We start from the raw sequence: 14,246 nt of genomic DNA, 5'->3' as shown, positions 1-14,246 counted from the left end.
CATGATTATATCGTCTGCCGCAAAGAACTTCTGTCACAATCGGCAGATGTGCTAATACTGAACTTGCATCTTGTGACTCGAGGAGGTTGGAATCTAACCAGTTTGTTGGGAGTATGTAAACAAAATGTATCTTCGTATTAAATATGTGAGCTTCCGAAAGGTTGAAAAAACTTTTACTTTTAAAAATCACTGGGAATCTGGGAGACGAGACGATGTATTTCAGAAAGTTTATCGGTTTCATGCTTAACTTTTAATTCTTATTAACGAAGCAGCATCTTGATAACACCGTACCATAAAAGTAACTGTAGGAATTTAGGGTTTTGACGTACATTCGGAGGCAATATTTCGTTGACATTCTTGTATAATGTAATTATATTACCTCTGTAACAACGATAAAGAAGTAAGTTATTATCATGATTTACACTCTCTGGCGTTTGTTACGGAAAACATTATTACTGGTTGAATAGTAGCACAATTAACTGCCTAAATAATTCGTTGTGATGGTTGGTAGTTGTATGTAATACAGTCATTTCTAGGTCTTTGATAACATTAGCGCAAGTCAGTCATGAAAAAGTCAACTTTAATTATAGTATGTTATCTGTTTACTTTTCACTGTGCCACACGACTAATTGATAAAACTATTAACCCACGGTTGCTGAACAGATCAGTTAATAGGACATTCTATACAAAAAATCAGTTACTCCACATTGATTACGAAATACTTATGGAATACCATGGAAATACATCAGCAGTTGGTTTCATCTTTTCTGTGGAAAGTATATTAGCAAACAATGTCGTGCATCTGGAGGCAGTGCAGTTGGATTCTTTCACGGAATCAAAGCTGAGAATACAAGAGGTAAATGTTGAGAATTTGAGTGGAGTATACTGGTTTATAGGTTTCAAGCACCCACTGTTGAATCGTCAGTCAGTTCGCGTTAAAACGAGCGCAGTACTTGCACGATGCCTTCGCCCGTTACCAGCCTACATAAATCAAGAAGAAGCGCAGTTAGTTGTATTGCATGCTAGCCATTATTTTTATAGTGCTTACTGCACTGATCAACAGGTTACAGTTGTTAAACTTCCCAGTTTCAATGTAGAAAGTTATTCAATTATTCAGCCAACAAAAAAATATTTAAACACCATTTCGTATGGGCCTTACAGAGGCATCTCAGCATTCAATACAAGTGACATGCGGATTCATTTTGAGTCCAATGCGGCACTTTTAACTGTAAAAAGTCTCAAACGTGTTATAAAAATATCTCCTTGGGGTAACATTGCTGTAGCAGAGAGAATCAGATTACAGAACACTGGAGCTGCCTTAAAAGGGCCGTTCTCCAGATACGTTTATATGATGCACCATGGAATGTCTGATACAGCTAGTGCTAACAACATTACACCAGTTCTGCCGAAGAGTGCAAACAATATTTATTACATTGATGACCTTGGGAATATTTCAACTTCTCATGTTCTAAACACAGAAGATTCAATTAATCTCACATTAGAGTTTAGATATCCACTACTTGGTGGCTGGAATATTAGTTTAATAATTGGCTATGATGTACCAGCTAGTGAATATGTCTTCCACATTGAAGATGACTATGTCTTACATATGCCTCTCATTAATAATTTATATGAAGGTATGTTTATAGAAACTTTGGAAACTGTGGTAATAATTCCTGAAGGTGCAGTAGGTGGAGAATTAGTTATTCCATTCCCTGTTGACAGGAAAGATACAAGCAAATATTATATGCTACTGGACACTGTAGGAAGGACTGCTGTAAGCTTCCATATAAACAATTTGGTTGACAAACATATTCAATGTTTCCAAGTGCATTACCATGTACCAAAAACAGTGTTGATTTACAAACCAGTGCTATTAATTGTTCTGATATTTATATTGATTGTTCTGCTCTGGACCATAAAAAATTACGAAATATTGTCAGATTTTGTTTCAGTGAATTACTGGAATTGAATGCCTGGAAGAGATGCAACGTCTGAAGACAGCAGCTGTAAAAATGGAAACGAAATAAAATGAATTTATAGCCATCATTTACCCAAAGCATAAACATGTTTTACTAGTGTATTATACAGGCTGTTATCTAAATCCAGTCTTTCATATGTTTGCTGTGAAATGTAAGATACATTATTAATTAATGATTGGCAGTATTCAGTTTCATTGCTAGTAAAATTGCTTTTAATTCTTGAATATATTATATTACACTTTCTAAGCATTTACATGTGCCAAATGATTACTTTTGTTTCTGTAACATCTATTTGTTGTTTGCCACTCCAAAATTGAGCATCAATTCAGGTGTTAAAATTTTTCCTGGAAACTTATTTTTACTTCTAATTCACATCTGTATTCTGTGTGCCACAGTTTGTGAATAGTACACAGTATACAAGTACAATTTTTTGTTACTCCTATTCATTTCGTAGAGCGTGCATGGAAAGATAAGTTAGTAAGTATCAGTAACATAATATTCTCCCCAAAAGATCTCCCACAAAACCCAAAGAAATTTTGTACCATATATTTAGGTTGCCAGTGAGGCCAAAGTTAATGTCTAGACACTTAACGATAATACAGAGAGTGAAACTGACGGTAGGAAAGCCAAAGCAGAAGTGCCGAGCTCTGTCTTCAAACATTTCTTTACAAAGTAAGATTCAGGAGTACCACTCCAGTTTAATTGTCGTGCCACTGCTAAGATGAATTACATAGCTATCATCAATGCCCATGGCGTGACTCTTCAAGCTTTCCCAGCAAATGTGTTGTAAATAGTCTTCACGTCTTTTTGGCAAACCCATGAAGACTATTTACAATGCCCATGGATTTCAGGAACACTTGAAACTGCAATAATTGTACTAAATGCTGAGGCCTCATTGAATCACTCTCAGATTCTATACAGGATTTTGCAGTTGGTTTTAACTTCCCTTTCACCCATAACTTATCACAGATTCCTCGAACAGAAACTGTACCTAATGCCTGATGAAAGTACTGATAACATCTGCCTGCAGAAAGATTAGTAGAAGTGGTCAACAAGACTACTATCCATTATCACTGTTGTAGAATTTAGAACGTAATTGGAACTCAGATATAATATAGTTATTGAACAGAACGACGTCCTCCATGACAGTGAGTGTAGATTTCAAAAATACTGGTCACGTGAAACCCAACTTACGATTATTTTACATGACATCCTGAAAACCATGAATCAAGACAGTCAGTCAATGCAGTATTTCCTTACCTCCAAAAAGCAACATTTCTTAATGAAAGTGTGCTCATATGAAGAACCATATTAAGTTTGTGGCTAGGTTGAGGATTTTTTGAGAGGGAGGATACAGAATGTTATCTTCACTGGAGAGTCATTGACAAAAGTGGAAAGAACTTGAGATCCCAGGGAAGTGCATTGGAACACTTGCTGTTAATGCTACAAATTAATGATGTGGACGTCAATAGTAGCCGCACACATTTTGAAAACTATGGACTAGTTATAATGAATACTATCTGAGTAAAGCTGCAAAAATACACTGTGTTCAAAACTAGAGCAACAAACAGAAATTTTGCAACAAAATGGTGTAAACTGGTGATAGTAAAGTAGAAACAATGTAAAGAACACAGAACATAAACATCTGCAATATGCATAATGGTAGACAAAGATGTTCTTCATTCTTTCCAACTTAACAGATTTGCACATGCATTCCAGCAACTGGTTAATGTGCTCAGCATGGTGTGTTACCGTGTCTGGCTGCAGTACAGGCCTGAAAATGAGAGAGCATGCTGTGAGTAATGTCATCAGTCTCATGTTGAGGTAATAATGCCCATTCTTCCTGCAGATCTGCTTGCAAGTCTTGGAGAGTGGTTGGTGGATGCTGTTGTGATGCAACCTGTCTCCCTAGTGCAGCCCAGACATGTTCTACGGGATTCAATTAGAGAGTGAGCAGGCCACACCATGCGTGCAGTATCTCCCATCTCCAAGAAAATGTCAACCACTCGTACTCTATGAGGTTGAGCATTATTGTCCATCAAGATGAAGTCTGGTCTCCACATCACTTTGCAACAATCACTTGAGGTCTTGTCGTGATACCTGACAGCAGTTAAACCTTGCTGATTCACCCATACAATTTCATGAAGAGGTGTTTGAGTGATCAACATAATCCCTGCCCACACCATTAAGGATCCTCCTCGATATCAGTCTCTTTCCACAATGTTTTTATTCTGAAATTGTGTTCCCTCCAGATGCAAATGCATTGAGAATCACTGTCCAGATCAAATAGGGACTCATGTGCGACAAGAACAGTGGCTCACTGTTCTACCATCCAGGTGGCATGTTGATGACTCCGATCTAGATGTTCCCTTATTTCAAATCGCATAAGAGGTACACATACAGAAGGTCTCCAACAATAAAGGCTACTATGCTGAAGCCTTCTGTACGCTGTTTGCCTTGATACAACCCATCCAATGGATGCTTCAAGTTCAGATGCCAGTTGCCCACCCACCCACCCACACTTACACACACACACACGCATAACCACTCTGTCCGATTGCAGCGGCCGGACTATCCACAGCATCTGTGGGTGATGGGTGATGAGAGTGGGGAGATTGCTGGAGTGGTGAGGGGTAGCAGCGTAGGGGGAGTGGTGAAAGTCTGTTGCTGCTGTTGTATATGCAGGGACTTGGTGGGGACAGGGGAGGGCTGCTAGATGCAGTCGGGAAGTTTCAAGGGGGAGGGGCAAGCAAGAAGTGGGGAGCACTACACAGCCTTCTATTCCACCAACGCACTCACCAGTCTTTTTCTGCACCTCCTCTTCTCCCCATTCCCATCCCCCCCCCCCCCCCCCCCCTTCCAGTGTCCTTATGTACCTAACAGCCTCACCCTGTCCCCACCATGTTCCTGCATGCTACTAAAAGCAGCCCTTCACCTTCCTCCACCCTTACCCTGCTCTCTCTCCCCCTCCCCTCCCTGCATTCCTCTTTACCCCCTCCAATCACATATTGCTTCTCCCGTCAGCACAGTCTGGCCTCAGTGGCCAGAGACACTGGCCATATGTGTGTGTTGTGCTTGTGGGAATGCGTGTGTTTTCTACTATAGAAAAAGCCATTTTGGCCAAAAGCTTAAATGTGGAGCAGTGTTTTTCTTGAGCCTGTCTGCGACTCGAATTCTCCTCTGTGTGGTGAGAAGCAATCTATCCTTTTCATAATTTTGTTGAAAAACTATATGAAAGGTCTTAGGGGCCAGTTTAATAGAGGAATCTGAGAAATAATATTGCCCTCTATGTATCATTCCCACAGAGAATACGGAGGCAAGATTACACTACTTGCAATGCATACACAGGTATTTAAGCAGTCATTCATCACATGTTCCTGATGTGAATGGAGCAAAAGAAACCCTAACGTCTCATTCAAAAAGATGTAACCTCTACTATGTTCTTCACAATGGACTGCTGAGTATGCATGAAAATTATAAGAGGAGATTTGCCCAAATTAATTAACGTGATTTTTTGAGTGAGTTATATTTATGCTCTTGTAATATGAAGAATAAGTATATCGTAGGCAACATGCCTTCCACAGCCTGTCTCATGGACCCTGTTGAATACTTCTCTGAAGACCTTGTTATGAGAAACAAATCTTCGACAAAGCACATACCTCTCTTTATCTATCATTAATCCAACTTGGTACTACCCATACTCAAATTTTTCAGAAGAATCTTTTGTAAGCTATTGTTTTCATCAATAAAGTACAGTTCCTCAGGATTCTTCCATTGGAACTGCTCCACCCATACCGTACATCACGATTTCTCCTTAAATTGCTCGAGGTAAATACCCACAGCATTCAGTAGTTGTTATTTGACTGTTTGAAATGATTGATCAGCTGACCATCGAGTTCGCCACAACATCTGGAGACAAGAAGAACCGCATACCAGTTAAGAGTGTTGCTGCTACTGCACTTGTCGACGGACCTTGTGTTTTCTGTGGTTGTAGACTTAATTTTAGTATTGACATTAATGATACTTTCGACCATGGTAATGGTTAGATCACTGTAGCCGTAGTACGTGGAGGTACGGGAGTTCCTAACGTACCTGGACTTGAAAGTTTTGTTGATAGAGACATTATTGCCTATCGTACCTACCACATGGCAGAACTTGCTAATAAAGACTTCGGTAAGTCTGCTTATATGTCGCCTTCTGCATCGTCTTTGTATACTCGTAATAAGAGAAAAATATCTCTAAATGAGTCTGTATTCATTTGGGTTAAAGGTAAAGGAGTATGTGAATATGTAAAGTTTGTTGGTGACTGTTCTTTGTATTTTCATAAATAAAATCATCTTTATGCAAACTGATCTGTAGCGTCAGCCATTAACCGGACAAGGGTACATCACGAACTGGGGGGCTCAAGGATGCAACAGTTTTGTTCTATTAATAGACTTATTGCTTGACCTGGCTGACCTCCCGCAGCCGCGTCTGGCTTACGCAATTGTGGCGGTGCGCCAGCTTAAATGTGTAGCAGCGTTTTTGTTGAGCCTGTCTACGACTCGAATTCTCCTCTGTATGGTGAGAAGCAATCTATCCTTTTCATAATTTTGTTGGAAAACTATATGAAAGGTCTTAGGGGCCAGTTTAATAGAGGAATCTGAGAAATAATACTGTCCTCTATGTATCATTCCCACAGAGAATACAGAGGCAAGATTACACTACTTACAATGCATACACAGGTATTTAAGCAGTCATTCATCACATGTTGCTGATGTGAATGGAGCAAAAGAAACCCTAACGTATCATTCAAAAAGATGTAACCTCTACTATGTTCTTCACAATGGACTGCTGAGTATGCATGAAAATTATAAGAGGAGATTTGCCCAAATTAATTAACGTGATTTTTTGAGTGAGTTATATTTATGCTCTTTTAATATGAAAAATAAGTATATCGTAGGCAACATGCCTTCCACAGCCTTTCTCATGGACACTGTTGAATACTTCTCTGAAGACCTTGTTATGAGAAACAAATCTTGGACAAAGCACACACCTCTCTTTATCTATCTTTAATCCAACTTGGTACTACCCATACTCAAATTTTTCGGAAGAATCTTTTGTAAGCTATTGTTTTCATCAATAAAGTACAGTTCCTCAGGATTCTTCCATTGGAACTGCTCCACCCATACCTTACATCATGATTTCTCCCTAAATTGCTCCAGGTAAATACCCACAGCATTCAGTAGTTGTTATTTGACTGTTTGAAATGATTGATCAGCTTTTGTTTTAAAGTCACTCTGTATTATCCACGTCACGCAAGTAATTTAAATGCAGTGGTTAAGTAACAAAGCTACAAAACTAAATATATTGGATTCTTCCCTGGTCATACTTTGATTTTTATCTGTCATTTATCACTTCTTTCCTCTCTGATATTGTGTGTTACTATGGACAACAATGAGTTACACAGTGTTTTGGAGTACATGTACATATACTGGCTGGTTATGTCAGTTCAATGGTTGGAGGAATCAAGGATGTACCATATGCAATAGCACTGTGCTTAGTAAAGCACATGGTGTGTAACACAATCTTTGGAATGAATGCAGCTTCATCTTTACATGCAAAATTGAATTCATAAGAGTTGCCACACTCAACTTATATCATTTAGATTGTACTCAGAACAACCAATGTGACTCTCGATGAAGAAGTTTTTAGACCATGGAAAGCATTTTTAAGGAAACTGTTGGACAATGTAATTTCTGATAACTCTATGTTGTTTCAGGTTTTTCCGGAGAACAGATTTTTTTTTTAAAAATTTCAGTATTATGAAAAGGAAAATTGCTACTCACCATATAGCAGTGATGCTGAGACACCTATAGGCGCAACAAAAAGACTGTCACAATATAAGCTTTCAGCCAACAATGCCTTTGTCAAAAATAGATCACACACACACACACACACACACACACACACTCACGTGCGAATGCAACTCACACACACATGACTGCAGCCTCTGGCAGCTAAAACCACACTACGAGCAGCAGCGCATGATGAGAGTGGCAACTGGATGGGGGTAAGGAGGAGGCTGGGGCAGGGATAGCAGGGTAGGAGTAGGGGACAATGTAGTGCTGCTGGAGAGTGTGCAGGGACAAGGTGGAGAGAGGGTAGGGCAGCTAGGTGCAGTCAGGAGGTTAGATGGTGGGTAGGGGAGAGATTTTTTTTTTTTGGGGGGGGGGGGGGGGTAGAAGAAATGGAGAGAAGTAAAAAGACTGGGTGCGTTGGTGGACTGAGGGCTGTGTAGTGCTGGAATGGGAACAGAGAAGGGGCTGTATGGGTGAGAACAATGACTAACGAAGGCTGAGGCCAGGAGGGTTACGGGAACATGGGGTATATTGCAGGGAGATTTCCCACCTGCACAATTCAGAAAAGCTGGTGTTGGTGGGAAGGATCTGTATGGCACAGGCTGTGAAGCAGTCATTGAAATGGAGGATGGCATATTGGACAGCATGCTCAGCAACAGTGTGGTCCACTTGTTTCTTGGTCACAGTTTGTCAGTGCCCATTCAAGTGGACAGGCAGCTTGTTGGTTGTCACACCCATGTAGAATGCAGCACAGTGGTTGTAGCTTAGCTAGTAAATCACATGACTGCTTACACAGGCAGCCCAGCCTTTAATGGTATAGGTGATGTTTGTGAGCAGACTGTAGTAGGTGGTGTTTGGGGGGACAGGTCTTCCATCTGTGTCTATTACAGGGATATGAGCCGTGACGTAAGTGGTTGGTAGCAGGGGTTGTGTAGGGATGGACAAATATTGTGTAGGTTCAGTGAACAGCAGAATACCACAGTGGACTGTGGAAGGGGTGGGAAGCATAGTGGGCTGGACATTTCTCATTTCAGGGCACGACGAGAGGTAGTCAAAACCATGGCAGAGAATGTAACTCAGTTGCTCCATTCCTGCATGGTACTGAGTTACAAAGGGAATGCTCGTCTGTGGCCAGACAGTGAGACTTTGGGAGGTGATGGGAGACTGGAAAGATAAGGTAGGGGAGATTTATTTTTCGAGGTTGGGAGGATAATTATGGTCTGTGAAGGCTTCAGTGAGACCCTTGATATATTTCAAGAGGGACAGCTCATCACTGCAGGTGCAATGACCATGAGTGGCTAGGCAGTATGGAAGGGACCTCTTGGTATGGAACAGGTGGTAGCTGTCAAAGTGGAGGTTTTGATGGTGGTTAGAAGGTTTGATATGGACAGAAGGGCTGATGTAGCCATCTTTGAGGTGGAGGTCAACATCTGGGAAGGTGGTTTGTTGGTTTGAGTAGGACCAGATGAAGCAAATGGGGGAGAAGCTGTTGAGGTTCTGAAGGAATGTGGATGGGATGCCCTCACCCTCGATCCAGATCGCAAAGATGTCATCAGTGAATCTGAACCAGGTGAGGGGTTAAGGATTCTGGGTGTTTAGGAAGAATTTCTCTAAATGACAGGTTGGCATAGTATGGTGGCCTGCAGGTGCCCATAGCTGTACCGCAGATTTGTTTGTAGGTAATGCCTTCAAAGGAGAAGTAATTGTGGGTAAGGATATAGTTGGTCATGGTGACTAGGAAGGAGGATGTTGGTTTGGAATCCGTCGGACATTGGGAAAGGTAGTGTTCAACAGCAGTAAGGCCGGTATTACACTATCAAATTTCTTTGTCCAATATCTTTGTCAAAGATTTTTGATAGTGTAATAGGGATCTTTGACAAATGTCGTCCAATATTTGATCAAATCTAGGCCGAGGCCGTATATTTGATCAAAGAAATCGCTTGTCTTCTGTTCACTGCAATGCGATATGTTACCACGCCGAGCGCCAGCATCGCTGGAGCGTTCTGTCATCTTTTGTGTTTGTAAACATGGCTGCTAAATACAATTGGTGTGTGGCGTCTACCACAAAATTAATTGAATTGTACGAAGCGAATGAGGCGCTTTACAATGTGAGGCACCCTGAATATAAAAATAGGTTAAGAAGATTGGAAAGTTATAAAAATATTGCAGAGATAATCAGCCGAGACATACGGCCAGGATGTACGGCCGAAGACATAAAGAGGAAGATAAATGGCCTCCGTACTAGCTACTCGTACGAAAAAGCAAAAGTACGTATTGACATATTCATTTATATTTATTTATGCAAGTTAAGTTTACATGTCATACAAATGATTAGCATTAATTTGTTCACTGCAGCGACTTGAAGCATACAATAATGTTTACGTAACCTACAAGTAGTTAAATTATTTTCATTATTAATATTGCAGATGAATAAAAGCAAAAGTGGAGCCAGTGCGCAGGCGGTGTACACACCACAAGTGTACTGGTTTCAAATGCTGAAATTTCTAGACCAGTCTACAGAGGCCGACGAAAGTATGTGCAATTTGGAGAGCACGGATAGTGAAGCTGGAAGTGAACGTGCGACACCGACGTTTGAGGATATGTTAGCGGTATGTACATTTGTTTACATTTTACGTTACTAAATGTGATTATCTTGCCAGGGCACCTTCCCAGCGCCATTGTAAAATGTCTTAAAGTATTCCCTAACTGCTCTCCCGTGTACTGTACGTCCAGAAGCAGCTTGGCAAGCTATTGGTTCCATTTGCTGTAGGTCCTCTAGTGGTTTGTGTCTCAAAATAAGTGCAGTCTCCTACTACGGCAGACACAGTTTCCTGCCGTGTGTACAAGTGTTTTCTTCTCTCAGTTAACAAGTTGTGCAATGTGCAGGCAGCTAGTGTTATTGTGGTAACTTTTTCAGGAGGCAGATTAATGGTAGTAAGAAAAATCCTGAAACAACTTGCAAGAATGCCAAAGCTGCTCTCCACTAACCTTCTCCCTCGTGACAGTCTGTAATTGAAAACCTTTTCTTCTTTTGTGATTCCTTTTAAGGGGTATGGCTTCATAATGTTGTAACTCAGAGGAAAAGCGTCATCTGCCAGTACTACCATTGGAGTTGTAATGTTTGTGTTCCCAAGCTTCCTGCCTTCAGGAATGTTGAGCATAGATCGGTCAATGAGACACTCACGTAGTTTGCTTTTTGAAAACACTCCAGCATCACCAACACGCCCATTAGTTCCTACATCTACATACAAAAATTTGTAGGAAGCATCTACCATGGCAAATAAAATGATACTATTGAAGGATTTATAATTAAAAAAGTGCATTCCACTAGCTTGTGGACATTTAATACGAATGTGCTTTCCGTCCATTGCTCCTATAGTGTTATAACAGTTCCACTTCTTCTCGAAATCCTCTGCAATTTGCTCCCACTCTCCTCTGCTTGAGGGTACCTGTAAATAAATAAGATTTATGTATGTGCAAGGAAGTACGTAACTAATGGCTTTTATCTTTTATTTTATAGCATGAGATGCAAGAGCCTGTCGCATGTAGCGAGGCACAGCCACAGCCCCTGCGTCAAGAGCGGCCTCCCACTAAAAGGAGGAAAGTCACGCCAGACGTGGCAACTAACGTCATGCAGGAGGCCAGCAGGACACTTCAGGCTATGGCTGATGCTGCCAGAACCATGCCTGTCCATGATGACCGCGATAGTACCCTTGGCGCCCACATCGCAGCAGATCTGCATGAAATGGAAAGAGTGGGCGGCAGGGAATACACCACTGCCACTATGCACAGTCTGCAGCGGACATTAATGGACAGGTGGGATTTGCTGCATGCGACAGTCCGTGCACAACCGTCCACCTCTGGATATATCCAGGTTGCCTTGCAGCAGGCTGGAATACTGGATGAAGATTCCCTTCCATAAATATATATGTGTCTATAAATTTTGTATCTCTCCAATCTTCTTAATCTATTTTTATAATCAGGGTGCCTCACATTGTAAAGTGTCTCATCCGCTTCATACATTTCAATTAATTTTGTGGTATCACACATCTCATTTGCCATGTAAATAAAATTAAATAAATAAAATTATAACAATTTATCTTCATGAACATAAAGTGTATAGAACAGTTATTTACCTTCAGACAATAGTCCTTTAGTGCATTGTAAATTGCTTCACACATTTCAGGTATTATTTTACTTAATGTGCATTGTGGAATTCGAGTGCTGTACTGTAAGCTAGAGTAACTTTCTCCTGTAGCAAGGAATCGTAGCGTTACAGTGAGCCTGTCTTCTGCAGATATAGCAGTTCTTAGGTGAGTATTGTGTTTTGAGATATGAGGAATCACTTCACTGAGAACATACTGAAAAGTATGCTCATCCATTCGCAAGAAATTGATGTATGACTTGACGTCTTCCACTATTAACTCACATAACAAGTTTTGCTGAATGCTTTTTTCGTCTCGTCGTGAAACCCACGGCTTCACCCAGGTACGTTTCCTTTTTTTTCCCCGCTTCTGTATCTCATGTGCACACACAGCAATTGTGGCACAAGCAGCAGCTGCTGCGGTTAATAACAATATGTTTCTGTCAGCCATCTTGAACTTTGACGAAAACTTTGATGACAGTGTAATACCCCTTCTAGCGCTACGTCAAAGATCTTTGTCCAATATATTGGACGGAATATTGGATCACATCTTTGATCAAATCTTTGACAAAGAAATTTGATAGTGTAATACCGGCCTAAGGCCATGGGCAATAGGGATGTTAGTGTAAAGGGAGATGGCATCAGTAGTGAGGAGCAGGGCACTGTGTAGTAAAGGGACAGGAACTGTGGAGAGCTGGTGGAGGAAATGGTTGGTATCTTTTATACAGGATGGTACGTTCCAGGTAATAAGCCGAAGGTGTTGGTCTACGAGAGCAGAGATTCTCTCAGTGATTGGGGGGGGTGGGGGGGGGGGGGGGAGGTTACAGTAACTGGCCACTATGGGACGTCACGGGTGGTTAGGTTTATGGACTTTAGGAAGCATGTAGAAGGTAAGAGTGCAGGGAGTGGTAGGGATGAACAAAAAGATGGTTCTGGGGTGAGCCTAAGGATTTGACGAGAGACTGCAGATCATGCTGGATTTCTCGAATGGGATCACTGTGGCAAGCTTTGTAGGTGGATGTGTCTGACAGCTGGCGGAGTCCTTCTGCCAGGTAATCCTTGCATTTCAGATCAGGTTGGGATCACTTTTTAAATGGTGGATTGCTGTTCTTTCTGCAGGTGTAAGGTTAGTTGGTGAGTAGCAACTTTCCTTTTCATAACATTGTTACATTCCATCCTGGATTTTCAGTTGTTTGACTTCGTAAATTTCAGTCATTTATGCATTATCAGTTTCCACCATTTAATTTAAATATTGTTGCAGTATATTAGTTTAGTCTGGGAAGTGGTCAAGTTGAGTCAAATGATGTCTGTCAAACTTAAGAATGATGCATTTTTGGTGGAAAAGCAGATAGTGGCAGAACAGCACTGGAGTCAACTGGAGGTACACTTTTTGAGTGAAGAGCTCAAGGGAGCGATTCGTGACACTGTTCATCAGATCTCAAAGCAGGGCACTTTTTAGGTTGAGGCCTTGAAGAAGGCAGATCTGCAAGGGATATAGCATGTGTTTTCCAGTTGAGTGGTTAGTAGATTCTGAGACGTGAACAGCTGCTACCACACTGTAACTTTTTCCAGTTTCATTATGGAATTGAGAATAGAGAGATTATGAGTTTCTATTCATCATCTCATGTGTCTTAATTTCTAAATTGTCATGTTGAACTCTGAACTGTTTTGATCTGGTGAATATTTAGTGTATTTTTATCATAAAATGAACTTAACTTTTGCTTATGTTGAATGACTATTTCGATTGGGGATTCAGCTACCAGGGATACTGCTACCGGGGATTCTGCTACCATTCTCATAACACTCTCAACTAACTGTACTGCATTTATTAAGGTTATTTTCAACCTGCATTTTAATTGGACATCATTGGACCACTTTCCATTTATCTGAGCCTCACTTTCTGCTGGTTAGAGAGCAATGACTCAGCACCTGAAAACTGAGGTAGCATCATACAATGCTCACCAAGATCAAATTTCCTGTACCTCTCTGTGATTTATTATGCAAATTGAGCCGTAATGTATATGTACACATTTTATTTGTGTCCACCTTTCTGATTGGTGAACCTTTCATCAATGTATCATTTGGAGTTGTCATTCCCAGCTGGAACAACATCCCACTGAGTCCAATAGTATGCTGTGAAAGATAAGTTTTTGCAAGATGCTTAGTTGGAAAATCCAGCCCTCCAGTTGCACAGTACCCCCAATAACATGAGATGATACTTCCATGTATTCCTCAAAATACCTTCTTCCGATACAGAAACTGAGCAGTGCTGACCCAAAT

General features: G+C 40.9%; 1 protein-coding gene across 1 annotated transcript; it reads left to right on the top strand.

The window, feature by feature from the left end:
- Nucleotides 1–9,705: 9,705 nt before the first annotated feature.
- Nucleotides 9,706–11,794, top strand: LOC124607397. The gene is made up of 2 exons (XM_047139719.1): nucleotides 9,706–10,431; nucleotides 11,343–11,794. The coding sequence occupies exons 1-2, from the start codon at nucleotides 10,249–10,251 to the stop codon at nucleotides 11,742–11,744; spliced, it is 585 nt and encodes a 194-aa protein (XP_046995675.1). The 5' UTR covers nucleotides 9,706–10,248; the 3' UTR covers nucleotides 11,745–11,794.
- The last annotated feature ends 2,452 nt before the right edge of the window (nucleotides 11,795–14,246 follow it).

The sequence above is a fragment of the Schistocerca americana genome, chromosome 3 (genome assembly GCF_021461395.2).
Source record: "Schistocerca americana isolate TAMUIC-IGC-003095 chromosome 3, iqSchAmer2.1, whole genome shotgun sequence".
Classification (NCBI taxonomy): Eukaryota; Metazoa; Arthropoda; class Insecta; order Orthoptera; family Acrididae; genus Schistocerca; species Schistocerca americana.
Note: the sequence above shows the minus strand (reverse complement) of the source record. Positions and strands in the feature narration are given on the sequence as shown.

What these genes read in the sequence shown, in the direction of transcription:
- LOC124607397 (XM_047139719.1), top strand. Translation starts at nt 10,249, where the DNA reads ATGAATAAAAGCAAAAGTGGAGCCAGTGCGCAGGCGGTGTACACACCA. An exon ending in CGTTTGAGGATATGTTAGCG is followed by an intron (nt 10,432 to 11,342) that starts GTATGTACATTT and finishes TTTATTTTATAG; the next exon opens with CATGAGATGCAAGAGCCTGT.